Raw genomic sequence first — 25875 nt, 5'->3', positions numbered from 1 at the left:
ATTGCGAATTGATGCTTCAAGGAACAGAAGTTTTCTTTCACCCCTGGAGACTTCCGAAAAACCTTCAGTTCTGCAAAACGTAACTTGCTGTCTAATAAAGATGGCCATTCAAATCTGGAATGGCTGCGATGGCAAGAAGAGTGGGGTTGTATATAGTAGACGAAATTTATATTACGGGAAATTAAAAGTGTTTAAGTTGAGCGAAAATTTCTATAATTTAAGTAGAGTATTTTTTAGCGAACATTTTCCAGACGACATTGACAAGAAGCAGTTAAAAAGCCGTTTGTCAGTTCATGGTCGCCGGTTTATTTTGAAAACAAACTAGTTTGAGGAAAGTGCTGGCGAGTTGGCTGAATTTTCGCCTCGTTATTGAACAGTTGGTGGCTTTGAGAACCACCATGATCACTGCTCGTAATGTGAAAATGAGACAACAGTACTCAGTCTATCAAAAACAACCAAAACATTTTGAAATGTATTTTAATTCAGGGCTATTTAAACATGGTGCATTTTAAATATTTAACCTCTCTTATGAAGAACATCTCTTAAGTTGATCTTTTTCTCCCTTGCGGCTGAAAGGTGCTAAACGAAGCGAGGTTTTTTATTAGGTCTGAAAAAATCAGATTTTGAAAATAAACTAGTTTGAGGAAATGCCTGGTGAGTTGGCTGAATTTTGGCCTCGTTATTGAAAAGTCGGTGGCTTTGAGACCCACCGTAATCACTGCTCGTAGTGTGAATATGAGACAGCAATCTCTGTCTATCAAAAACAACCAAAAATTTTTGAAAGTGTATTTTAATTAAGGGCAATTCAATCATGGTGTTTTTAAATTAATTTAACCTCTTTTATGAAGAACATCTCTTATGTTGGTCTTTTTCTCCCTTGCGGATGAAACGTGCAAAACTAGCTAGGCTTTAGGCCATACAATTAGTCTAGGGATGAAACAAAGAAAGGTAAATGCGCATAAAATAAAAAAATATATGAAAAACTTCTAGACCCATTATGATCACTGCTCGTTGCGTGAATATAAGACAACAGTACATCAAAAATAACCAAAATTTCTTAATGTGAATTTTAGTTAGGGGCATTTTAATCATAATGTGTTTTATTTAATTTAACTTCTTTCATGAAGAACATCTTTTGTGTTGATCTTTTTTCTCGCTTGCGGATGAAACGTGCTAAATTAGCTAAACTTAGGGCCATAAAATAAGGCTAGGGTTGGAACAACGAAAAGTAAATGCGTATAAAATAAAAAAATGTATGAAAAACTTGTAGACCCATTATGATCACTGCTCGTTGCGTGAATATGAGACAACAGTACTCAGTCTATCAAAAATAATCAAAAATTCTTAATGTGTATTTTAGTCAGGGGCATTTTAATCATTATGTGTTTTAATTAATTTAACTTCTTTTATGAAGAACATCTTTTGTGTTGATCTTTTTTCTCGCTTGCGGATGAAACGTGCTGAATCAGCTAAGCTTAGGGCCATAAAAGAAGTCTAGGGTTGGAACAAAGAAAAGCAAATGCGTATAAAATAAAAAAAATATATGAAAAACTTTGAGACCCACCGTGATCACTGCTCGTTGCATGAATATGAGACAACCGTACTCAGTATAACAAAAATAACCAAAAACTTTTAATGTGTATTTTAGTTAAGGGCATTTTAATCATGGTCTTTTTATATGAACTTAACTTCTCTTATTAAGAACATCTCTTGTGTTGATCTTTTTTCTCCCTTGCGGATGAAACGTGCTAAATTAGCTAAGCTTAGGGCCATAAAATAAGTCTAGGGTTGGAACAAAGAAAAGTAAATGCGTATAAAATAAAAGAATATATGAAAAACTTGTAGACCCATGATGATCACTGCTCGTTGCGTGAATATGAGACAACAGTACTCAGTCTATCAAAAATAATCAAAAATTCTTAATGTGTATTTTAGTTAGGGGCATTTTAATCATAATGTGTTTTAATTAATTTAACTTCTTTTATAAAGAACATCTTTTGTGTTGATCTTTTTTCTCGCTTGCGGATGAAACGTGCTGAGTCAGCTAGGCTTTAGGCCATAAAATAAGTCTAGGAATGAAACAAAGAAAGGTAAATGCGTATAATTTTAAAAAATTATTTGAAAAATTTAATGAATGTTTGATATAATAAAGCATAGTTTTTTAAAAACTGATGTTCTTTAGACGAGCAAATGAGGATCAACCCAATTTTTTTTATATGTTCTTTGAAAAACTATCAAACCTTGTTTTTTATTGATCGCTTCATTTAGAGCGCTGGTAGCTTTTGGAATTGGAAACTCAAAGGTATGTTACCAAAAGTTTTGCTCAACGCCTCACAAAAAATCCAGACCAGCCCCTGATTTAAATTCATTTTTTCCTGTGATTCCTCTAACTTTTTTGTCCCTTATAGTTGGTAAGGGCGTGAAAAGAGATTGTGTTTTTCCAAATCCATCCAGTTTGATATCGCTGGCTGCACACGAATGAAATCTACTACTGAAGTAAATAGAAAGCACTATTTTATGACTTAAAAGCACCAAAAAATGCACTTAAAAAGAGCTGTGACAGCTGGGGGTTCTTGCAATTTGGGAAAAAGCACTTAGAAAAAATTGGTTTTGCGAAGTGTGAAAAGCACAAGCATGAGAACTTAAAAGGACAAGCCCCCCTCCCCTGCCGACCCAAGAAATTCGACCCCCTGCCGACCCAAATGGTCCTCCCTTTGCACTATCTTGAGATATCCGTTTTTGCCGACGGAACCTTAAAGATTTCTAAAAGCGCCTTTGGCTTCAATATATAATAATATTGAGTGGGGAGCGCGCGCCGAAAAAACGCGATTTTTGGTCAAAATTTTCCATAAAGTGCCCAAAAATCTGCCTGTGGCGCAGAAGTTTTGGCCATAACAGGATCTTTTTAGTGCGTTGGGAGAGCTCGAAAAATCAATTTGGTCGACCCAAAATAAAAAAGGTCGAAATTTTTTTTTTGAAACCCCCCCCCTCTCCTCTTTCGAGAAAAGCCTAGATCCGCCCCCGATTTGACGTAAGCACGCTGCTCCGTTTTTCTAAGAAACCTTGTCCCCGAGCACTTACAAGTGAGCCAATATTAAAAATTATCATGGCTGAATTAAATTAACCGGACAAGAAAGCTTTGAAAGCTGAATTAAATGAAAGCTGAATTAAATTAACCGGACAAGGAGAAAGAAGTTTCAAATCAAAACCGAAATTTTCCTGAACAAAATCGGTTTCGGACAAATTTTTTGTTTCAAACTACAAGCGCCTACGACTAACAAGCTTTCGGATCAAAACGAGTTTCTGTAGTCCCTATTAAGATTTTTCAAAAGAGGTATGATTAAAGATCTGGTCACCAAAACATTTTTTATGCTTTCAGTGGCTCTCTGCTGTAAAAAAAAATAAATAAGTTGAGCGTTCAAAAAACCGCCATTTGTCTTGTCTCTCTCTGTTTTTCTTATAAGCAATCCAATACCAGGATTTCGGTTTCAGCTTTATGAAGGCAAATGATGATCGTGAACAAAGTTTATAGCTTCAATTGATACTTTTTTATCAGTAAAAAGATTTATTGCAATTTTTTTCATAAGTTTTGTGATTCTGCTAGAACTAATTATATTTACTTATATATTTTTTTATAATACTTTTTTGCTAAAACTTGACCTGTTCCAATTTTTTATTTGAAGTGTTTCTCATCTTCAGTCAATACTTACTTTTGAGTTCTCATTTTTTTATTGTAAGAAAAGAATCATTAAAAAGATAATGATTATGATTATTACAAAAAGCAAGGTTTAAGTTAACTCTAACTTGCATCAAATTTAGTATTATTTTTTTATCTAATAAAACAATAATGACAATTCTGCTTCTGAATCATACAAACGGCAAATTTGGCCTTTGGTCACTTCCAAAAAATCCGTCATACCCGCACCTAGCATCGGGTTATTGTTTCTACGATGATAGAAATTTTTTGAAAAGAAAACTAAATTTTAGTAGTATTTTCTTTAGAAATGACCCAAAATTATCTAATGATGTAGTTAAAAACTATTTGCAAATTAGATTCCGGTCATTGTAAAAGTTACTACATTCACAACCAAACGAAATCTCATTGCGAGAACGCCGTGGAATTATGCAGCCCGTTTTCAGGTACCTCTGATCCTGCTATGACTTCTGTTATTTATTAATATCGATAGTAAATCAAGAAATCTGTAAAAAAAAGATTTAAAGATTTAATGAAAAAAAAATTTGAAGCGAAAAAGGGGAAAATTTCAGCAGTATACCTACCCTTGACAGCAAATCCTTTTTTAAATGTTATTTCTACTCAAAAATGAGTTTAACCAGCTGATAATTTGCTAGAATAAAATTGTCCAAAAACTCATGGTTGAAGATTTGTAATGGATATTCTGTGCAGCTTTGAATCTTAGTTACAAATCTGGGTTTTATTTTAAAACAAAGTTGAAAAGTTTTCTATTTCTAATTTTTACCGAAGTTTTTTGATCACCCTTTTACAGGTATCTGCCTAGCTAAAACTCTCTTATTCAAAACTGTATTCAAATTTTTCTCAATTACATCTTCCTGGACAATGGCCGATATGCACTCTTTTCTCAAAACCTTACATATTAACTTTAATAATTCATAGATATGTAATTTCTGCACAAAGGATGTTTTCAATTTATGTCTCAGTTCTTCGATGCTCTCATTTCTTCTCTTAAAACAATTGATTTTTAAAAGCCGTTTAATTTTAAGTTCAAATGTTTCTAATTTCGTTTTGTCTGTTGAAGCCAAAATCCCGTACTGTAAAATGGATTAATACGCTTTCAGTAGTTGGTTTTTACCTAACACTTTCCTCAGCCTATAATACATCCCACAAAACCTCGACAATTTGTTTTCAATTTTTGTAATATGAGCAGTAAAAGAAATCTTAGAGCCAATCTGAACACCTAAATATCGGAACGAATGTTTTTCTTCAATAATTATTCCATCCATTTTTATATCTGATTTACCTCTGCTCTTCTTAGATAGTATCATTATTTTTGTTTTATCTTCAATTAAGGTCAGCTGGTTTTTTTCTTGTCAACTTGCTGTTTTGGTGTTTATCGGTTATGTCACTGTTTCTGGCTGTGGTTTTTGTGACTGTGTCGTCAGCATATAAAGTCAGATTATCTAAACTATTTTCATTTAGCTCAATATCATTTATATAAATGATGAAAAGAAGCGGGCCTAGTATGGATTGCTGTGGTGCTCCATAATTAACATTTTTGAGAGCGTTTGGTTTGAGAGCGTTTGGTTTTAGTGGCAACGTATTGTTGGCGGTTTTTTTCAAAAAAAATTTCAGAAGATCCAAAACAGGTCCCCGAAAACCATATGCGTCATATTTCTCCAGTAAATGAATGTGGTCAACTGTATCAAAGGCTTTCTTAAGGTCAATGAATGTGCACTGTGTCTTCGTGGTATTAGAGTTCCAATCTTGACGCACTTCTTCTATTAGGTTTATCAAATCATCACTTTCACTCCTTTTTGATCTGATTCCAAACTGGCAGTTTTGTAAAAATTGATACTTAGTGAGATAATGGTTCATTCTGTTATAATTGAATCGATCAAAAATTTTATCTAAAACTGAAACAAGATGAATTGTCCTGTAATTTGATTGGCCTAGATCATTGCCTTCTTTGAAGAGAGGTTCAACTTTGGCAGTTTTGACAATGTCTGGAAAAATTGTCTATTCAAACATTTTTATAAAAGTTATGGTCAAAACTGGAGCAAAACTGGACAAACTTTTTTTCAAGTAATAGTGATAAAGTCCATAATTATCCAAGCTAAAGTTGATTTTTAGCAATTCGGTTACATTTGAAGTTTTTTTGCGTTATTTCAGCTTTAAACATTGAGTTATTTTGCTTTCTGACTATCAATTTTTTTAGAGAATTAAAATTTCTCGCCACTTTTTCTCCAAGATTTGCAAAGAAGTCGTTCAAATCATCAATTTTTTTTTCTTCCTGGCGGTTGTTTTTAGTAGCACGTGTTAGGTCATCAAACAGAGGGTAAAATTCTCCGCTGTTTTTGTTGGTTTCCAATCGTAAACTGTTTTAAATAATTTTTTTTTCTAACTCAGCATTTTGCGAACTAATTTGTTTTGAGATTCAAAATTAATTCTGGCTTCCGTGATTCCAGTTTTTAAAAAAATTTTCCTAAACCGGTGTTTTTCTATGTGTGCATTTTTCAACTCTTTATCAACCCAGTGCTTTGAAGTTTTCTAATTGATGTTTTTTCTGGTAAAAAGGATAAAATGTTATTTTTGAGCTTTTCGTTTAACAATAAAAAACGCTCATCGCAATTAAATTGGTTAACTTTTTTTTCAACTTTAAATAACTTTTAATATAAAGAATCATTTAATTCTTTCAGAAAAAATTCGGATTCAAGATTGTACCATGGTCAGTTTTGGTAATAAAATAATCATTTTTGCATGTTTGTGATGTTGCGTTTAAAATTACTCCATAATGACAGTTACCGATGTTTTGATCATGGTTACTGGTTTTTTTTACATTGAAAAAAAAAACCAGATCTATACACGACTTACTGGTATTAGTTTCTCTGTTTGCTTCTCTGTTTGCTTGTTTTCCGTTTTGTAGGAAAAATCGTTTCCATTTATTATACTTATAAGTTCAGAGAGTGGTTTACTTTTTCTTGAAATTTTATTGGTGTAGTCACCACAAAGTAAATGATGTGTAGATGGTGCTACTATAAAATCATACAAAAACTTTTGTAGTACAAGGAGTGTCTAAGTTTTTACAGCGCAAGCAGGAATATAAACACACGTAGTAAATGTATTTTTTACTTTTTCATTTGTAATTTTGACTTTTATTAATTGAATGTTGTTACTACTTGTTGTTTTTAATATTTCATAATTTATTCCACATTTGCCATATAAGCATACGATTCCTCCTTTACGCTTACGAGAACTTCCTTTGAGAGGTTGATACTCTTTTATTTTGAAAATTTTTAAATTCTGGTTTCGTGAAAAGCCAGGTTTCGGTGCAACAAATAACGCTAGGCAAATAATTTAGTTGAGTTAGGCTTATTTGAATTTCGTCTGTTTTTTGGTATCGATCTAATATTTTGCAAACGAACCTGCTGAGTGGTATTCATGATATACTGCTTTGTGTGTCTTTGTTGATCTGAGATAGGAAAAAACAAATGAGGGTGAAAAAATCACAAACTCCCTCAGTTGGCCTGAAAATATTCCCCTTCTACCACCCTATCTTTCATACGCTGTTCTTGTATGTAAACAATATCCTTAACTTTATGTTTTAGAAACTTGAAGTTTCTTGACTTGCCGTGTTTTCAATTGCACTCCTTCACTGTAGAGACCTGAAGTTTCCTCATTTATATCCAAAATTTACAAAAATATAGTCGTAATAATAGAATTGAAACCTAGGTAAACTTTAATTTCAAGATAAAAATAAAAGTTTTCATATAATGTCAACTACGCGTTATCACAGAGCACACAAAAATTCATTCGCATAACCAGTTCATAAACTACTTTCCAGGCTTGGAGGTCGCGTTATCACAACCAATATGGAGCGCTCGCGTTATCATAAGCAGGGCAAATGAAACTGACTGTCTGATTTTAATCAGAAACTGACTTTGGTTATCAATATGAAACAAACCAAAAAGATTGAGTTAAGTTGTTTCTGATATAGTTTGACTTATCTGAATTTTTAAACCAATTTGTAAAAAGTGGCAACAAAAATCCAAAAAGTCACTTCCATGGTTCAAAGGAAAAAAACAAAAGCAATAGTATATTTAATAAAACCAAGTTAGGTTAGTGCAGAGTTGCACGGCGCTTTAGTATCAACTCAATATTTTGATCGTTTTATCATAACACAAACTAAGAAATACTAAACCAAAAGTTGCAGTTCGATTTTGGTTTATTCGGTTGACCTTTTTTCTAAGAGCCCTTGTATTTTTTCAGACTTGCGTTTTGTCCTCGAACTAAATGAATTTGCATATTACGCTGGGAAGGAAATTACCTGTATCACCAGGCAGGACATGGCAAGCTTTTACACCTTCACACCTAATTGTTATACCCAAAAAACAGTTAGGGTTTCTATTGTAACGTCTCTCACATTGCGCGCATCGTAAAGAGGATTCAATATTATAATACTATCTTTTCTTGAATCTCTTTCCTGAGCATTTAGCCGTTCCCGCATGGTCCGTTGTTTTTTTCCAACTCTTGAATTCGCAATTGTTGAGCACGTGAAATCATTTTAAAACCATCGATTTCTTTTTGTATCTCGCTCGCCTTAGTGTCACTTGTTTGACTCACGGAACCTCGAGCAGGAGTGGAGCTGACTGACGTTCCCACTAAAATATCTTGTTGATCCACATCCATGATAAATAATATGTCAAATAAACATTTTTTTAAACTAGGAATAATAAATGTAACTTGGATAACAAAAACTAGGAGAATTAATAATTGAATAAAGTCAATCAGAAGAAATTTTGAAAGATTTCAGTTCAATTTTTTAAAAAAACTATATCGGCCTCAGGGTTCTTAATAATCAATTAATTTTATCAATGTCAAGTTTTGCGGACAAAAATTGTGGCCAGAAAGAGATTTCGCAAGAAATTTTATTTCATTTCATGTTTCATCTCAAACTTCAATTCAAGATTGCGTCTTTTTTTCTCGAGGACAACCGACTGTTCGCTTTTGTCGCTGTCTTTTTATCTTTCACTTTTTTTTCTATCAGTTCTTCCATCCGATTGTGACTAATTTTTGAATGAGTAATCTTTAGTAAGCCCTGCGTTAGAATGATGTACGTTGTTTAGTTTTCTCAAAATCATTATTTCACATTTGACCAATTTTGAAACAAAATATAATGTTTGAAAACAATTGTAAGGAGAATCTATTTATCATTTGAGCTTGAGCCATAAGATATAAAAATTCATCTAATTTGTTGGAGGAATTAAAACTTTATCTTTTCTGATTTTAACTCTCGGCAAAAAGCACCCTTTTTTGAAAAAACAACTTTCAGTCAAGAATTCTTCAAAATGCGAACCAGTCAAATGCTTTCGTTTACATAGGCTTGCTAATTGACCCACATGCCAATAGGCCGGCAGTCGATTGAACTTGGGCTAGATAATTTTTATCAATTAGCCCGCTTTTCTAGCATCTTAGTTGTAATGCAAATGACTAATGAACTTTAAGTTCGAAAAACTTTGAGCAATGCATTTTTCACCAATATTTACTTCCACGCTCTCTTTCTGTTATCAAGAGAAAAAGATGAAAGTTATTGTTATTCAAAAAACAAAAGAATTAAGGTAATATATAAATAAATTATAAGTTGCATCAAAAATTGTATTCTTTTGTCTCTTCGAACATAAACAGGATGTTTTTGGTCAAATACATCTGCTCCACTCAAATTTTACAGCTTACTTGTCACTACTCAATCGTATAAACAGACAATTAAACCTTAGGTCAATTCAAAAAACATCATCATACCCACTTCTAGCATTGGGTTGTTTCCACTGAGATATCTTTTCATGAAGACAAAACATTGCTTTTGTTTTTTTTCCATAGGCCTAAAATCACTTTCATCAGGTTGTGACCAAATTTTGATTGAGCAATCCTTAGTAAGGCGTGCATTAAAATTATGAACGTTTTTTAGTTTTCTCAAAATCTTTCAATCACATTTCGTCATTTTGAAACGAAAAATAATGTTTGAAAATAATTTTTTTTAACCAAAACTAGATTATGATTCGAAATCAAGCCATTTGTTATGGAAGTCATCTGATTTGCTGAAATTAATTGAATTTTTTCTTCGCACGCTAAATGCACGCTATTTTTGAGCAAACAAATTTCTGTATTTATTTCTTCAAAAAGCGAGCTAGTCAAATGCATTCGTTCACATGGACATTCTAATCAACACACATGCTACACATTTTCATCATTTAGTAATTTTCTAGCGTAATGCAAATGGTGAATGAATTTTGAATTCTACAAACTTCGAGCAATGTTTTTTTCAAAGAAAAAGACGGACTAATGTTTGATTCGGTGATTGTAAGTCAAAGTCAAATTCAGATCAATTGAGCAATCTCCCCCCCCCCCTCCCCCACCCCGCCCCATTCTCGCGTGTGGGGGCGGGGGGGGAGAGATAGCTCAATAGGTACTTGAAACATGTTTATAATCACTTGAAAATAGTTTGAATGACATGAAATCATAAACCATATTTTCCAACGACTGTGGCAAGCCAAAATTTACAATATCAAGCTCGAAAGTTTCACTCAAATAGAAAAAAGAATCAAAAAATCAGGCATAAAAAGCGACTTTGTTCTTTCTTTTCTTAAAATGACAAAAAGCTTTTGCGTGCAATATTAAGGTGCTGCGGAGAACCGTTTTTGCTATTCAGATACAAGGCTAGAGCACCAACCCTGGTAAATCGCTTCCTCGATGAGGCTATGGTCGCCTATACAAAAATTTGCAAAAAAAAAATTTCATAAATTTCGAGTTTTTTTTTCAAAATTTTTCTCGATACTCATTAAAAAAAACTTCATTCGGTCAAAGTTTTTGATTGCGTGCTAAGTTTTTTGATTGCGGTCAAAGTTTTTGATTGCGTGCTATAAACAAAACATCCATCTACTGACGTCTTTTTGAAGAGTTTATTCGTTTTTGCTGGGGGGAGATAGCTCAATTGGTCATTACGGGGGGGGGGGGGAGGAGATTGCTAAATTGATCCTCAAATTCAACCACGTCTTTTAATAACAATGCAGTACTTATCAGTAGGGTAACTTTATTGTTCCGACTTTCGATACGAAAGTAACGGAATATTTGTGCTCGGGGTGGGTTTTTTAACATTCGAAAAGTTTTGTTGTCCTGAGCTCAAATTTGAAAAGATATTTCACCTGTGATCATTTTTCGTAAAGTTACGGGGGTTTAAAGATTGCCATTTTGGCCAATTTGAAACAATTAACGAGCGATATATTTCGCGCTATTAACGCGTAAGCGGAGAGTTAATCCGTCTTAGAAATCGTTCCAAATTTGTTGAAAGAAGCTTATTTGCCATAATTAATTTGTAACAAGGAGCGAAATCTATCCTTTTGTACTTTATATGGCGTGTGGGGGGATGATTTTCGTAAAAAATTTCAAATTTTCGAAGAAAAAATTTTCATTTTGTTTTACTTCATTGAGTTTTTTAATGTTATTACTGCTCCTTAAACCTTAAAAGGCAGTCGGAACATTCAAGGCTTCGCCCTGATACGAGCAGTCTTGTTGGTATTCGTCGTCAATTAGCTTCTCGATGTTGGAAAAAACCGTGCACAATCAATGTACATTGGATTCATAGTTATATACAAATTTCGTTGAATTAGATTCAAAAATGTATCCCCAATAATTTGTTTTCAAATGGTTTGACGTATTTAAAAAATAAAAACTCTGGTTTATGTGCCATTCGGGGCTAGAGATCAAATAATAAATTAAAATTAGTCTTTTTCCATTGCAAAAGTTTACTTGCAGACCAACTGCTATATTCATCAAAAAAAGAGAAAACTATGAGTGTAAAACTATGAATCAAAAACTGAAGAGCAGCCTGCCACAATCAAGAGTTCAGATGCAGCTTAAGAGTAATTTTTTCAAAGTTTTCGATGAGTTGTTTTCCATGTTAATTCCATAAATAAAACTCTTACCTTGAGTTCCAAAAGATCCCCAGCTACCCCAGTGGTCCATGACAGTAAAGATTTTTTAAAAATTGAAATCCAGTTGTTTTAGGAGGATTTTGTCTACAAGCGATTGCTAATCGCAGTTTAAAATTTTAGCGGGATATTCCGGAGCCCTTGTTTCGGCCTACTGTCTTTAAAATGGTAATTTCCGCCGCAATCATAAAATGAACCACACTTTGACCAGACAATTAAGGCTAGAATTCGAACATGAGGTAACAGAGATCAGATTATTGATTTTTTTTGGCTGCATATTGAAAACGCACAGTTGTCATCTAAAAACGCCAATTAGTATAAATAAGTAGATAGACAGTTTTACTAGGTTATATATTTTTAAATTAATGATTGTAGGTGATAATTTTTGCTAGTAAAGTCAATTTTATACATTTAATTTGAAAAACATGAAAACAACTTACGTCTTATATGTTGCGTCATTCAATATGCAGTTTAATGAAAAGAATGGTTTCGAAAAACCCTCATTAAAAAGATTTTCGAAATTTGTTTATTTTTAAATCTGCTTCTCTTTAGCACTACATCAAAAAAACTGAGACAAAAATAGTCCTTATTAACACGTTGCTTAGACCATTAAACATGCCATAATTAGTTTTTGATTGAATCTAGCTATATTAAATTATCGCTTACTACACATTGTAGCTGGAAAAAAAATTAAAAACACAGCTCGTATTATTTAGCTTCAAATTACAATTTTTTTAAGACCCTGTAGTGTTCAAAAAGTATCCACGGGCAGAGCAAATCTTTTATTTGATCCAAGTCCGTAACTTGGCATGAGAAAAACTACTGAAAATTAGTTTCATAGCAGAAATCAGTCTTAAAAAAATAAACGCCAATAGCATTTCTTTCATTTTCTTCAAAGTTTGGAACTACAAAAAATATCACATCAGCGAAGCTTGCTATTTGAGATTTTTTCATTATCCATTGAACCTCTTCGAAGTAAATTTTTTAATTAAATTTTTGGAAAAATCTTTTTTTTTAGATTTGCTTTGGATCACGAAGCTTCATATTCGAAGCTTTCGGCGTGTAACCCCTTTTTTATACATGAAACCAAGTGCGACAAACGAATTCAAACCATGCTGAATGGTAGACCATATAAATAATTTTAAGTCGGGATTCAATCGATATTTAAAATATTTTCCCCTGTGTTGAGAAAAACCGGTTGAGCTGAGAAAAAATTTGTTTCTTAACTCAGTGACAGTCACTACAAAGAAGAGAGCAAGCGGTGTAAAAAAAACTTCAAATTCTACTGAAATTGGCAACACTAGCTTTTGAAGCAGTAAATTATGTAGGTTTTATAGCGTTGAAACTTTTTATTCGTTTTTTATTAATTTTTTTCGTGATTTAAATTGTTAAGATGAATGCAGTGAAGAAAAGACAACAGTAGTGTTACAAGAAACAGAAATTTCTTTCCCCCCACATCATGAACAAAAAGTTAGAAGCTAATCTGACAAAACTAGAAAAAAGTTTAATTTTTTTAAAAAGAAGTTGTGCTTTTTCTTGAAGAACAACCGGATGTTCTTATACTTATAAAGAATCAGTTTCTGCCTACTAATAGGTTTATTAATGGTTTGAATTTTGAAAAGTTGATCACTTTTTTCAATGCAACTAGAAACGAAGCATCAATTAGAGCACAAAAATTTTGTCACTTTCAAAAATTCGTTTCATTTTGATTATAAACTATTCAAAATTCTTAATCAATTAAACTTGAACTTATCAAGACTGCTCGTATTACGGCATAATTCAATATTTTTGACTGACTTTTAACGTCAATGAAAATGTTTTCTTGAAAAAATTGACAAGTAAGAAGCGAAAAAAAAACTATTAAAGCTTCGCGTCCTTTTAGCTTGTTAAAAATATCGCAGCATACGGTAAAAAATTTTTTCTCATACTATTTTCTAGTAAATTGATAACGTAGCAATTTGCTTGTCTCAACTTATTTTGGAACGGATTAAATTATTGGTTACGATTTAATAGAACGAAACATTTTGCGCTTTTATTACTCCAACTTCAAGTATGTTTATCAAAATAGTCCCATCTTTGATAATTTTGAATCCGACAGTTGCAGATGAAAACTTCTTTTCAGCCTAGTATAACAAAATTGTTCCAAAGTTATAAAAGTTTTTGCCAAAATGGCCTCTTGAAAATTCAAAATTTCCTGGAGAAAAGGCACCTCGAGCCGCAACATTTCGCCCCTTTTTTCAAAAAAGGTGCAGAAAAATCTGGATAATGGAAACATTGAGAACAAAAAACAAACACAAATAAAAAAATCGGAACAAAAATAAGCTGTAACAATTTTTAATATGCAAAGTTTTACCCACTTTGGAAAAAAAATTGACAAAACAAAGTACCAATTCAAACGCATCTTCTAACAGTAGTTTTTATCAGCATATCAATAATACCAAAAATGATCCAGTTGTCATGAGTTTTCTTAAAAAGAATTATCTTAATTAGAAAGTCGAAAAACACAATCGCTATTGTTTTTCCGTTTTTTCTATTACAAGTGACCCGCACTGACAGAAATGGTTTCCGGTCGATTTAAATTGATTTTAAATTGATTTTAAATCGATCCAAATTGATTAACCATGTACATTTTACGAACTTAAATGGATTTTAAATCGATTCAAATCGATCTTTTTGAAAATTTTAAATCGATTTAAGTGTCTAAAAAAATCAATTTAAATCGATTTCGATGGATTTTCCGACTCACTGAAATCCATCCGAATCTCACTTAAATCCATCAGAATCTCACTTAAATCCATTTTAAATCAATATAAGTCGATTTTTTTGAAAATTTTAAATCAATTTAAGTGTCTAAAAAATCGATTTGAATCGATTTCGATGGATTTTATGACACACTAAAATCGATTTTTTTGCTAACATGGCGAAAAAACATACCCTTTAAAAAATTTCTTGAAATTTTTTATTTTCGATTTCCTAAATATAAACACTCGTGCCAGATGTTATAGAGTTGAATAAAATGATCCACACAAGTCAGGTTTTAAGCTCAAAAATTCGCAATAAAATCATATAAAACCCTTGTAAATCAGTTTATGGGCAAAACTTTGTAACAAACCAGAAAAAGGTCAGGTAAAATTAAATTGCGATCTCAATAATATGCAAAAAAAATCACGAAAATAAATCAGATTTTAAGCAACAACTTATGAAACGAATCAAGAAAAGGGTCAATATAGATCAGTTTTTGAACTCAAAATATGCAAGAAACTAATAGAACTTTATCGATATTTTGGTCATTTTATTTGGTATTTTTTGTGCTACAATACGCTATGGATGTAAAATGAAAACTGATAGGCAAGAAAAAAATGCAATAAAATTTTGAAACTGATAAAACTCGAATAAAAAAAATCAATTTATATCGATTTAAATCCGTTTTAATCCCTTTAAAAATAAAAACAATTTCAGACTGGAAAAAATGCATTTAATTGATTTAAAATCGATTTGGATCAATTTATTTAGCTGGGATTTAAGATCAAATTTGAATCGATTTTAAATTGATCCAAATCAATCTTCATCTTTTTAATTTAATCTTCATACTTTTTTTATACTAAAATCGATTTAAATTTAATCAACGTACTTTTTTCATACTAAAATTGATCCTAATCCATTTTTGTCAGTGCGGGGAGGTTAACAACCAGAATTTTGATAACTAAGTTTAACTTGTTTTAACTTGTCATAGATAGAACAAACACTTTCACAATAAAACCCAATCTATTTTTGTGCAAGATATCTACAATTCGCATAGTAGATATCTTGCACAAAAATACTTATCCAATTCTATATACAAACAGTCATTGTGTTAGTTAATCAACTAATTACGTGAGTCTTAGTTTTGGGTTTAATCTTTTTTTGGCGAAATTATGTTCTTATTGCGCAAGCATCCTTGCATGGCAATCCCACGATTTCCGGATCGATGCCCATACGCAGTCAATTTTTCTAAAATCGGTCTGAATAAAAAACACCCTCGGGCACATACATTCCTCACTTTCTTCCAAAGTCGGAACAGTTATTTTTTAAAAGTCGAATTTTGGAAATACCTACCGGCTACTCATTAAAAGAAAGTTGGAAATTTTGCGTGCACCAATTATCAACACCAACAACTTGGCGTAACTTATCACAAATGAAACTTTTCGACTTTAAAGGCTTAACTTCTATAGTTAAATTATGAAAACAAAGTATAATGTTATGAGAACCAATTTAAGATTTTGCTTAATTGGAGACTTTTGCAAGTTTCTTGGAGGATTTTGAATACTCAGTTTTGATTGGCTGAAATTAATCTTCAAACACTCTCTTCATCATAAGGCACGCCATCTGGAGTCCCAAGAAGCTCCCCTCGGTAGCGTCAAATTTTTTAAATTCAATGCTTCGGTGACAATATCGAATAAGTTAGCACAATTGCGGCAGATCAAATACGTTTTTTAGAAAACATCTTGAAAACGACCGAGCAGCTACTATTGATTTACTTAAATGCTGTTTTGGTTAGAATTAGTGTGATATCGGACCCCTTTGTCACACTTGGTTTTCTCTGTAAAAACCAAAAAACTTTATGAACTTCATTAGTAATAGCCAAAGAACACACTACAACAATAAGAAAAAATTATCCATTTCTTCGTAACTACGATTATTTACAACACTCATAATAATTTCCGTCCAATTTTTGTCTTTCTTAATAGTAATGAAAACAAAACTATGTTTAAAAATGATTGATTCTCGTACTTATATTGTACATCTGTTTAAATGACCATTGTTATTTAACATAGATAATTTGTGATTTAACATAGATAAATCAAATCAGCTGACTTTGAATGTAACTTCTAGGTATCTTTAACAAAACTCAGATAATATGCTTCTAAGCCCAGTGGCAGATCTAGGATTTTATCACAGGTGGTTGCGGATTTTCAAAAACTTTCCGAGCGCTACCACACATGTTGTTACCAAGAAATTTTGCGCCACAGGCATTAAAAAAACAAAACAGGTCAAAAATGCCGTTTTGGGCTACTTTTGAAAATTTTGACATAAAAATGCATTTTTTTAGCGCACGCTACTCTTCAAATTTACATTACGAGGCCAAACTGTGCATTCTGTGCATTCTATGCGGATTCCACAACAGGCCAAAATCAGATTTGTGGCGCAATCAACATCATTGCTACTTTTCTTTGATCTTCTTTGATGTTATGGATTCCACAAACAAATACTTAAAACACTGTTCCGCTCAAAATCGCTCCAAAAATAGACGAGTTTGCGGAATCCGCAACCGTATTTGCGGAATTCAAAACAGTTTGTGGAGTCCACAAACAAACAATAAGACATGTGTATAGTTAAATTGAGCTGTTGCGGAATCCTCAACTGTGAGTGGAATCCGCAAAGTGTACGTGGAATCCGCAAATTGTAAGTGGAAACCGCATTTTGTTTGCGGATTCCGTTTACATATATGCATATATGTAGTAGCGTTTAGAATTAAATCTTTTAATTAAATGATTTTATTTCATTTGAATAAGAATTTACTAGATCAGTGTTTGGGATTAATGGAACTTCAATTACTGACCAGCATTTGGAATCGATGAAATCGCAAATACTGAACCAATTCGACGATTTGCTATGCCTTGGGTTTCTAATCACTCTCAACCTAATGACTCCAAATAAAGAATTTATTCCACATTTGTTCCAATTCATTCCAGTTTTTGGGATTCCATCAATCCCAAATACTGAGCAGTATTTGGGATCGATGGAATCCCAAAAGTTGACCTATCATGGCGATATGCTGTGTGTTGTGTTTCCATACACTCCCAACCCAACGACTACAATTTTTGTATTTTTTCGGGGTTATGCTTCTAAATTCAGTATTTGGGATTGACGCAATCCCAAATACTGACCTAATTTGGCGATATGCTGTGTGTTGTGTTTCCATACACTCTTAACTCAATGACTCAAAATATTGAAATCATTCGGTGTTGTGTTTCCAAAATACTAAAAGATGATATCCAACGATTTAGGTAACCAATGTATTAAGATTTGTTTGTGGATTCCTGGAACTATGACGTAGGTTGACTTTTTGCGTCCCATTTCAGGTATCTTTGTTCTTCATTTTTGCCCGTTCGAAACATTCATTTATTTTTGAATCTATATATTTTTCTGTGGTTTAGATAACTGTGGTCTTGAATTCCTGTGGTACTTGCATATCAACCAGCTTTCTTTGTTCCTCAAATACTGCCCTCATGATTTGAACTCTTTATATAATCTCATATCAAACACTGCCCTCATATTTTGAAATCACTCTCAACCATATCACTAATCCCAGATAATGATTTTATTCCAAACCCTCTCAAACCCCTCAAATCCAAATAATTTTTTGATAAGTGATGAGATGTTGTCTTTCCACAACTATGACCCCAAAAGTTGCTTCCTGGTGGAAAAATAATCCTAAATACTAAAAGATTCACAATTTAGTTCACCAATGTATTAAGACTTGTTCGTGGATTCCGCTAACAAGGATTATGTCCTTGCTTTTAAATTCCGCATTGCTACAGATCAGAATTCCCGCTCTAGCTTTTACTTCAGTATGCAAGTTCAGTAATGAACAAAGTTCGGAATCTACTTACAGTTTGCGAAATCCGCTGACATTTGGGACTCCGCTTATACTTTGCGAATCTACTTACAGTTGCAGAACCCAAACCAACTAGCTATATTCGCTTGTTGCGGAACCCTCGACACAACAAATATGCCGACAAAATTTTACGTTACACTCATATGTACGCGGAATCCACGAAAGTTTTGTAAGTGGAATCCACTTACAATTTGGGACATGTTTGAAAATTAGTTTTTGGAATCCAGGAACATACAGACAAACATTAAGACAAGCGGATTTTGGAAGGGGAGGGAGGCGGGGGGGGGGGGGGGCTTTCGCCTCCCCCCTCAGGGATTCGACCCCCTGCCGACCCAAAGGGTCCCCCCTTTGATACTTTTTCAGAAATCCATTTTTGGTCGACCGACCTAAAATTTTTCTGAAGGCGCCTTTATATACTAACTTTGAGGGGGAGCGCGCGCCAAAAAAAAAACGCGATTTTTTGTCATAATTTTTCAAAAAGTGCACAAAAACGGCTTTTTTGACTGTTTTTTCAAAAGTTTGCCTGCGGTGCAGAAAATTTAGCCAAAATAGGGGCAAAACAGTGCTTTGGGAGAGCTCAAAAAATCAATTTGGTCGACCTAAAAAAAAAAATCCGCCCCCCCCCCCTCGAGAAAATCCTAGATCCGCCCCTGCAGACACAAAATTGTACGCCTATCCAGTGCACAGTTTGGCCTCGTAATGTAGTATATATTGGCGTCATGGCGCCTTTGAAAAATTTTAGGGTTGGCTGGCTTAAAATGGATGTCATAAGAAAATGCCAAAGTGGGGACACTTTGGTTGGCGAGGGGGTTGAGTCCCTAAAAGGAGGGCATCTGCCGATCTCCCCCGAAATCCGCCCTGTCTAAGCCAATGAACTCAAATACTCTGATGGACTTACCTCCAAATCCTCAACTAATTCTTGGAAAAAAAAGTCGATGACTTAGGAATGAGTCGACTATTTAGGTATCTGGAATTACGTTAAGCAATGCCGATTTTCGCTAGGAATTGAAAATAAAAAAAATCACCAAATCCAAAAATAATTCGTGACTGGACAAGAAAGCAAACAGACTTAGAAATGACTGAAGTTACGCCAAGTTGGATTTCAGCCAACATGCTACGTTTCATCAAACAAAAACGCTATCAGTTACCATTCAAACTGTAGGATCAGAAAACCAAAATTGGAATCTCAGAGAAAAAAAATTAATTAACGTCAATTATTCACATTCATTTTTGAAAAAATTTTAGTACAAAAAAGAGAATGAAAAAGTGTTTTTTTTTCCATATTATCAAGGTAAAAAAAATTACGAGACAACTTCAGTATTAAACACACTCAATATGAGAAACAGAATATTTCAGAGTAAATTTCGATCAAATTAGCGGCAAATAAACTGGTTGGAAAGCGCAAAGGGTCGTTGCATTGCCAACGGGCATTCGATGCCACGCTATTTAATCATTCTCAATACTAATTTAAACACTTTTTCTGTAGTTCTTTTTCATATTTTTTGTTACAATTTGAGAACCTTGCGTTTTTTGTTGTTATCAACTATTGTCAGGATCGTTCTTGTGATTAATAAGTTCTTGAGTAATTAAGAAAACCAATTCGTATGAAGTAGAAAGTTTGTCTTCTGAGACTATGTTTTGACTACAAATCATTCACTCATTTTTTCAGGAATTCAAAAGCTTTCAATTTAACTTCTCTGAGAATAGATTTAAAAACATCTATAAATACTTTATAATTGTCAGCGTTATTCAAAATGCTTTTTTCATTAGTTTCAAAATATTCAAGAAATGTATATAGGATTTTAATGTTTCAAAATATTGGGAAACTGAGTATATGACAAAATCAGTACCCGGGAAGATCAGACATCATTAAATTTTATCTTAAAAACTAAGATATTAAGACAAGAAACATTGAAATAAGTGTGCCAAATGAGACACAACTAGCCGATGAAGCAAAAAACTTCCGAAACCCATAAATCATTTGATATATGAGGTCTACGCCATTACAAATCGGGGTGGGACTTCCAACATTTAAACGGCCATCAATGTGCAGTTCAAGTAATTACAGGGCGTTTCTGTACCTATGATATGCATTGCAAAAACTTTTATTTCGACTTAAATGAAATAAATCAACTGTATACTGAGATTCCTACTTTTTCGTTCCGCTTTCAAAGAAAGTGACAAAATATTTGTGTTTTTTTTCTACAAATTTCGACTTTTTAACTAGCCAGTTTCGACGGAAGTGTATATATCAGTTATAAAAGTTTTATATCTGTCGAAAGGTATTGTTGTCTTGAGCTCAAGATATTTCACTTTTGATCTTTTTTCGGAAAGTTGTGGGGGTTTAAAGCTAGCCAATTTCGCCAAATGGAGATGGTTAAAGCGTGAGATATTTCGCGCTGTTTACGCAAGCTGAAATTTAGTTCGTCGTTGAAATCGTTCCAAATTGGTTGAAGCAGGCTATTTGTCATAATTGATACGTTACTAGAAGCAAAAACTGTCCCTTTGTATGGCGTGTGGGGCTGATAAAAAAATTTTAATATTTAAAAATTAAATATTCATCATCAATTTTATTAGGCGAACACTGCTCTTTGGGCTTCAAAAGGCAGCCGGAACAGCCAGGGTTTCTCTCTAATACGAGCAGTCTAGTTAATTTTAGACACAATTACCTGTACTTTAAAGTTCCGTTAAATATCGAGAGGAAACAACTAACAACAGTAGATTAAGCGTGATTAAGAATTAGATTAAGCATTATATCATTCGTGCATTATCTAAGCGCACTCGTGCCTAATCCAAGAGCAAGCCACAATTTTCCAATAAATTTTGCAAATTCTCGTGTGCTACAGGTTTTAAAGAACATTGGCAGCATTAAAAAGTAAATCAAAAACTTCTAATGGTAAAACATCTACAGAATGACATTCGGAGAAAACAATTTTGATTAATTTAGCTGCGCAAAAAGTTTCCGATAAAAACTAAACAATTGAACCATTTTTTTTGGTTCTTCGTTTTGACTAATATGCTAGTGAGGGTCAACTATCATTTCAGTCGCGAGCATCCAAAACTAACTTGCATGCAAGATATCAGTGTTACCGTCTTTACTCTTAAAATTAAAATTTGATCAGTTGCAGATGTTGATCGAAAATTCTTGTCTGAAATTTCAAGTGATAGCTAAAATTTGAAGAAAACAAGGTCAAGAAAACGTACTTTTTCAGTGTTGTTTTGATTTTTTTTCAAATTTTTTTTATAAATTCTAAAAAATTAAAAAAAAAACAGAAAGATGAATTTATTAGATTATATTCAACCTTAAAAACTGTTTCATTGATTTTTTTTTATTGAATGTTACCCATGAAAATTATATGATTTAAGGTGATTTAAGCAAAAATTTAATTAAAATAATTTTTGTTGAGAATTGTTGCCGCAAAATAGCAGTGGGAGCGTACTGATAAAAGAACTCAATATTTTTTTTAGAAAAGTAAAAATGTTTTACTGTTAAATTGAGATTTGACAAACACATCGAAACATTCCAAATCAGCAGATTTACAGAGCACCAAGTTTAGTACGTCATCTCAAAATTATTTTCCTCTGATGATTTTGAAAAAAAGTGATGATTTTGGAAACTTCTGATAGATTTTTGAAACCAAAACGTTACCGCCAGTGGGTTACAAAAAATTTTCTCAACTTCTCAATCTTCGGAACACTTTGAAATGGATAATTTTTTTGGGTAAATTTTTAATAATCCTTTAATCTGATGAGCTGAGTTTTCTTGAGAAAAGACATTTTTTGAAGCAGCTCTAGCTGAAAAATTCAATCTAAGAATAACTGAAGATATTTTTCATTTTTTTTCTAATTTGCAAAAAATGTGAAAAAATAAAATTGCGATTTTAGGACAGTGTGATTTTTAGTCATTGAAAATTAAATAGCATTTTGTTATTAATTTTTGAAAAAACACTTCCGAACATAAAAATGTTGACTAAGATAAGCTTTCAATTCCACAAAGAGAAAAACTTCTGATAGCAATTATGCAGATCAAATCAGGACTATAACCATTTTATTATGCTTCAATTTTTTTTTCGGCTTTATTCGGTATTTCAAAATTTATGCACCAAGCAGATGCATCCGCACCAAGTTTAAATCAAGAAACCTTAACCGTGACCCGCGCGAAAAAAAATTGCGAAAAGCGCGACCGTTGACTTTTTCTTTCCGTTGACGTAATATTTAGGCAGTTCGATGTTTGCTTGCCGTTTTAGTTTTGTTTTCATGTACGGCTAAGCATTAATAGCCGTATACGGCTAAGCGAATTAACAAAATTTGCTCGTCACAAAATGTTGAAAATTATTGTAGTATTTTTACTGGTTTTTGACGGATAAATTTTATATATTGTAGTATCAAATCCTCAAAAAGCAGAATTTTTCACCACCAAATTTCGCTTCTTCTATTAAGGTTTGAATTCGTGTTTGACTATATCGTAACTAATTTTCAGACTATAACTTGACTTATTTTCAGGCTATTGCCGCTAACTTCTAGCCTTTTAGGCCAAGTTAATACGTTTTCAGACAGGGGCGGATTTAGGATTTTCTCGAAGTAGGACGGATTTTCAAAAATTATTGTCACAAACCTCACTGGATAATAATTATGGAGCCGTCATCGCAGCAAAAGAATCCATTGAAACCGAACAATGGCCAAATCGATGCCAAAACTCAAACATACCATACGTATCCTTGTCACTTGGCGCTTCACTTAGAGAATTCAACTTTTTATCTCGCTACTCGTTCGATTACGAAAGAATGGTGAAAATGCACGTAGTATCGCTCCGACTTACGAAATCGACCCTCTACAAAACACCAATCCGCACTTCAATACGATTTTTTTGGATTCACAGCTAAATTGATTTTCTGTGCTCTCCCAGTCACTATAATGATCTTTTGGAAAAACGGGCCAAAACGGCGTTTTAGACACTGTTCGGAAAGTTTTGACCAAAAACACGCGTTTTTTTGGCACTCGCTTCCCTTCCAAATAAGTATATATTGGCGCCGAAAGCGCCTTTAGAAAAACTGTTGTATAGTCAGCCAAAGGTGAATTTCCCCAAAAAGTCCAAATGAGCGCTACAAAAGAGAACTTCATTTTATCAGAGAACTTACGAACTTAATAGCAACCTAAATTTCTCTGCCCTCTTACCTCGGTGGATTGGATGAGGGTAGTAGTTCATTGAGTTGGGATTGACCATTGGAGTAGCAGTAGCAAGATTCACTGGACTGAACTGATTGTGAGCTGTTTTACACTGTGAAGTTGGTGTAAGAGGCGCGAAATATCTTCTGTTCACGTTGCCGACCGAGAAGTTGTTCAGGTGTTCTTTGTGACTATTAAGGTCATCCGGAGTCGCAGTTGTCAACCTGCATGTTGTATCGAGACTGTCCTGTGACCACTTCATCTTCCAGAAAATTTACTAAAAATCCAATCCAAAAAATAGTGTTTTATCTGATTAAAATGATAAAAAGAATTGATAGATTGAAAATGAAAACGTGAAGAACGTAGACAATTACCTAATGGTATCATTGTGTACGGCGTCTTGGAAAACATGATATTTTGTGGTTGAATGGAGCGATAATTAAAATGATTGAAGGTCCGTTGAACTTGGATAACAAGTAAACAGGTGCCTGTTACGACTCATTAACTCCCACAACAAAATGTTCATTTAACACGGGAACGTCTTCAGATAATATCATGCGTTTTTTTTGCGCTGACTTTTGTTTTCAAAATGTCTATACTGAAGCCGCTTAAAAATTTCAAGGTGCTGGTAACGATATACACTGTTAAATTTATGACTTAACAGCCGGGAGAACTTAAGATAAAAAATACGAAAATCAAACAGCAAAAACTGGTTTTATTTGAGATCAAAACTAGGAAAAGTGGAGAATTAAATTAAATAAATACTCGATTCTTAACAGCCGAAGAAATGAGTTAGGACCGAAGTGTAACTCATAGAGTAATTTCGGATAGGGTACACCGTCTGCTCGTCACGCTATCTTATTTTCGGCCGGATAGATTCGTGCAACTTCTTAGTCTAATACCGATCCTAATCTTACTCTTATACTATCTAGTCTCAGGTTGTTTAACTAGTCTCTGCTAGGCTCAATAGATCTAGGGTATACTGGTTTATTGCGGCTGCTGAAGTGCTCGGGAGAGTCCAACTAATTTCTAAGTTAAATTCAAATCTCTCTGGTGCTGAAATTACAAGTAACTTCAGCACTTACAAATAAGTGGGTTGTTAGTTAGATGGATCATGATTGGTTAATATTAAATACTTTACATTGGTAAAACAATTAATTTATCCAATCATAAAATATAGTTTAGATCAGGTTCCACCCATCCGCGTTTTACAGAGTTTTTTAGAACAGTTCTCCTGTAATTCAAGGGTGGATGATGGACGTTGGTATTTGGCGAACATCATAATTTTCTTTCGCTTCTTCTTGTGACAACGACTGAGTCTCTGCAACAAGGTCAATTCTGATTCCAGAATGGTTGGCTATGTCAGGTTTTTCTGTTCTGCGTGGAGAACTTCTTTTGTGTATGATCTAGTTTGGGAATGGCGTGGAGATTGTGCGTGGAGGGGATGCCTGGTTACTCGGATCTGTACGTATACTTGAACATCGAGGTGGTCATTGGTCTAGTTCAATGAAGTCCTTTTCTGCGAAGTCAAGTCGTACTCTAAATCCTTTGAGTTGTGATTGTGAGCGGCATATCGATTGTAGTTGGTCATTCTCTCTCGAGTGTAGTGAGGTCGTCTTGTCTTTTGATGTTCGTCCTTGGTGTTGTATTCTGATCTATATATTGCATCATGTGATTTTACATTTTATAAAACTTTTATTAGTTTAATATTTTTTAATAATGATTTTAGTTAGTTGTTTTCACAAAAGCTTTTTGTTTTAGTTCGGTTATTTTGAAGAGTTACTCACCCTTGAGTAGCTCTTATTAAAAATAAAGGTGTGGTCACAAAGCGTGGATGTAGCGCGGTGGGTTAGGCCGGCTATAGAGCATGCTCAGGACGTCCTTTCCTGGTGGGTTAGGCCAGGTGTGGGAGTATAATTTCATGCGGTGTTTGTGAGGGGTCCTGTTATGTGACAACGTTTTATGTTGGGTTTGTTGTGGTTTTACTTATGTCTTGTTGGTTATGTACTTTTTCTAAAAAGCAAATTGTTTGTGGTATGGGTTTGTCTTTCGACTTTTTTGTGTTTTATTATTTCTTTCTTAGACTTTATAATAGTCTTCAAAAGAATAATTTATCCAGTTTTAAACTGGGTTAATCCGGTTTGGGTACCGTTGGTTTCCTTTTCTTAGTCATGCTGTTATTCTATGATTTGTGGTATTTAGTAAGCTGCGTTGGTTAGTTTTGTTTAGTATATGATTCCTTTTCAACCGGGTTAAAGGAAAGTTTGAAACATGTTATTATATGTTAGAGTTGTTGAGTGTGAAAACTTGAAACTGAAATTCATTATTTTAAACAATTCTTCGTGGGCGAGCTGTGCGAGTGTGGATAGAAT

The 25875-nt window shown here is 33.5% G+C and overlaps 1 protein-coding gene across 4 annotated transcripts in view; it reads right to left on the bottom strand.

Moving 5' to 3' along the window:
• LOC134839534 (innexin unc-9-like) overlaps positions 1 to 24285 on the bottom strand; it is a 46546-nt gene extending 22261 nt beyond the window's left edge. The window contains exons 1-2 of one of the 4 annotated variants that reach the window (XM_063855117.1): positions 23878 to 24285; positions 23513 to 23780 (exon numbers count right to left, since the gene is read on the bottom strand). In XM_063855117.1, coding sequence (XP_063711187.1) covers positions 23513 to 23765 — 253 coding nt within the window. In that variant the 5' untranslated portion in view covers positions 23766 to 23780; positions 23878 to 24285. The other 3 variants (XM_063855119.1, XM_063855118.1, XM_063855124.1) reach the window with 3 other exon arrangements.
• Positions 24286 to 25875: the final 1590 nt, after the last annotated feature.

Source organism: Symsagittifera roscoffensis, chromosome 2 (genome assembly GCF_963678635.1).
Source record: "Symsagittifera roscoffensis chromosome 2, txSymRosc1.1, whole genome shotgun sequence".
NCBI classification, from domain to species: domain Eukaryota; kingdom Metazoa; phylum Xenacoelomorpha; order Acoela; family Convolutidae; genus Symsagittifera; species Symsagittifera roscoffensis.
This window is presented reverse-complemented; position numbering and strand designations above follow the sequence as displayed.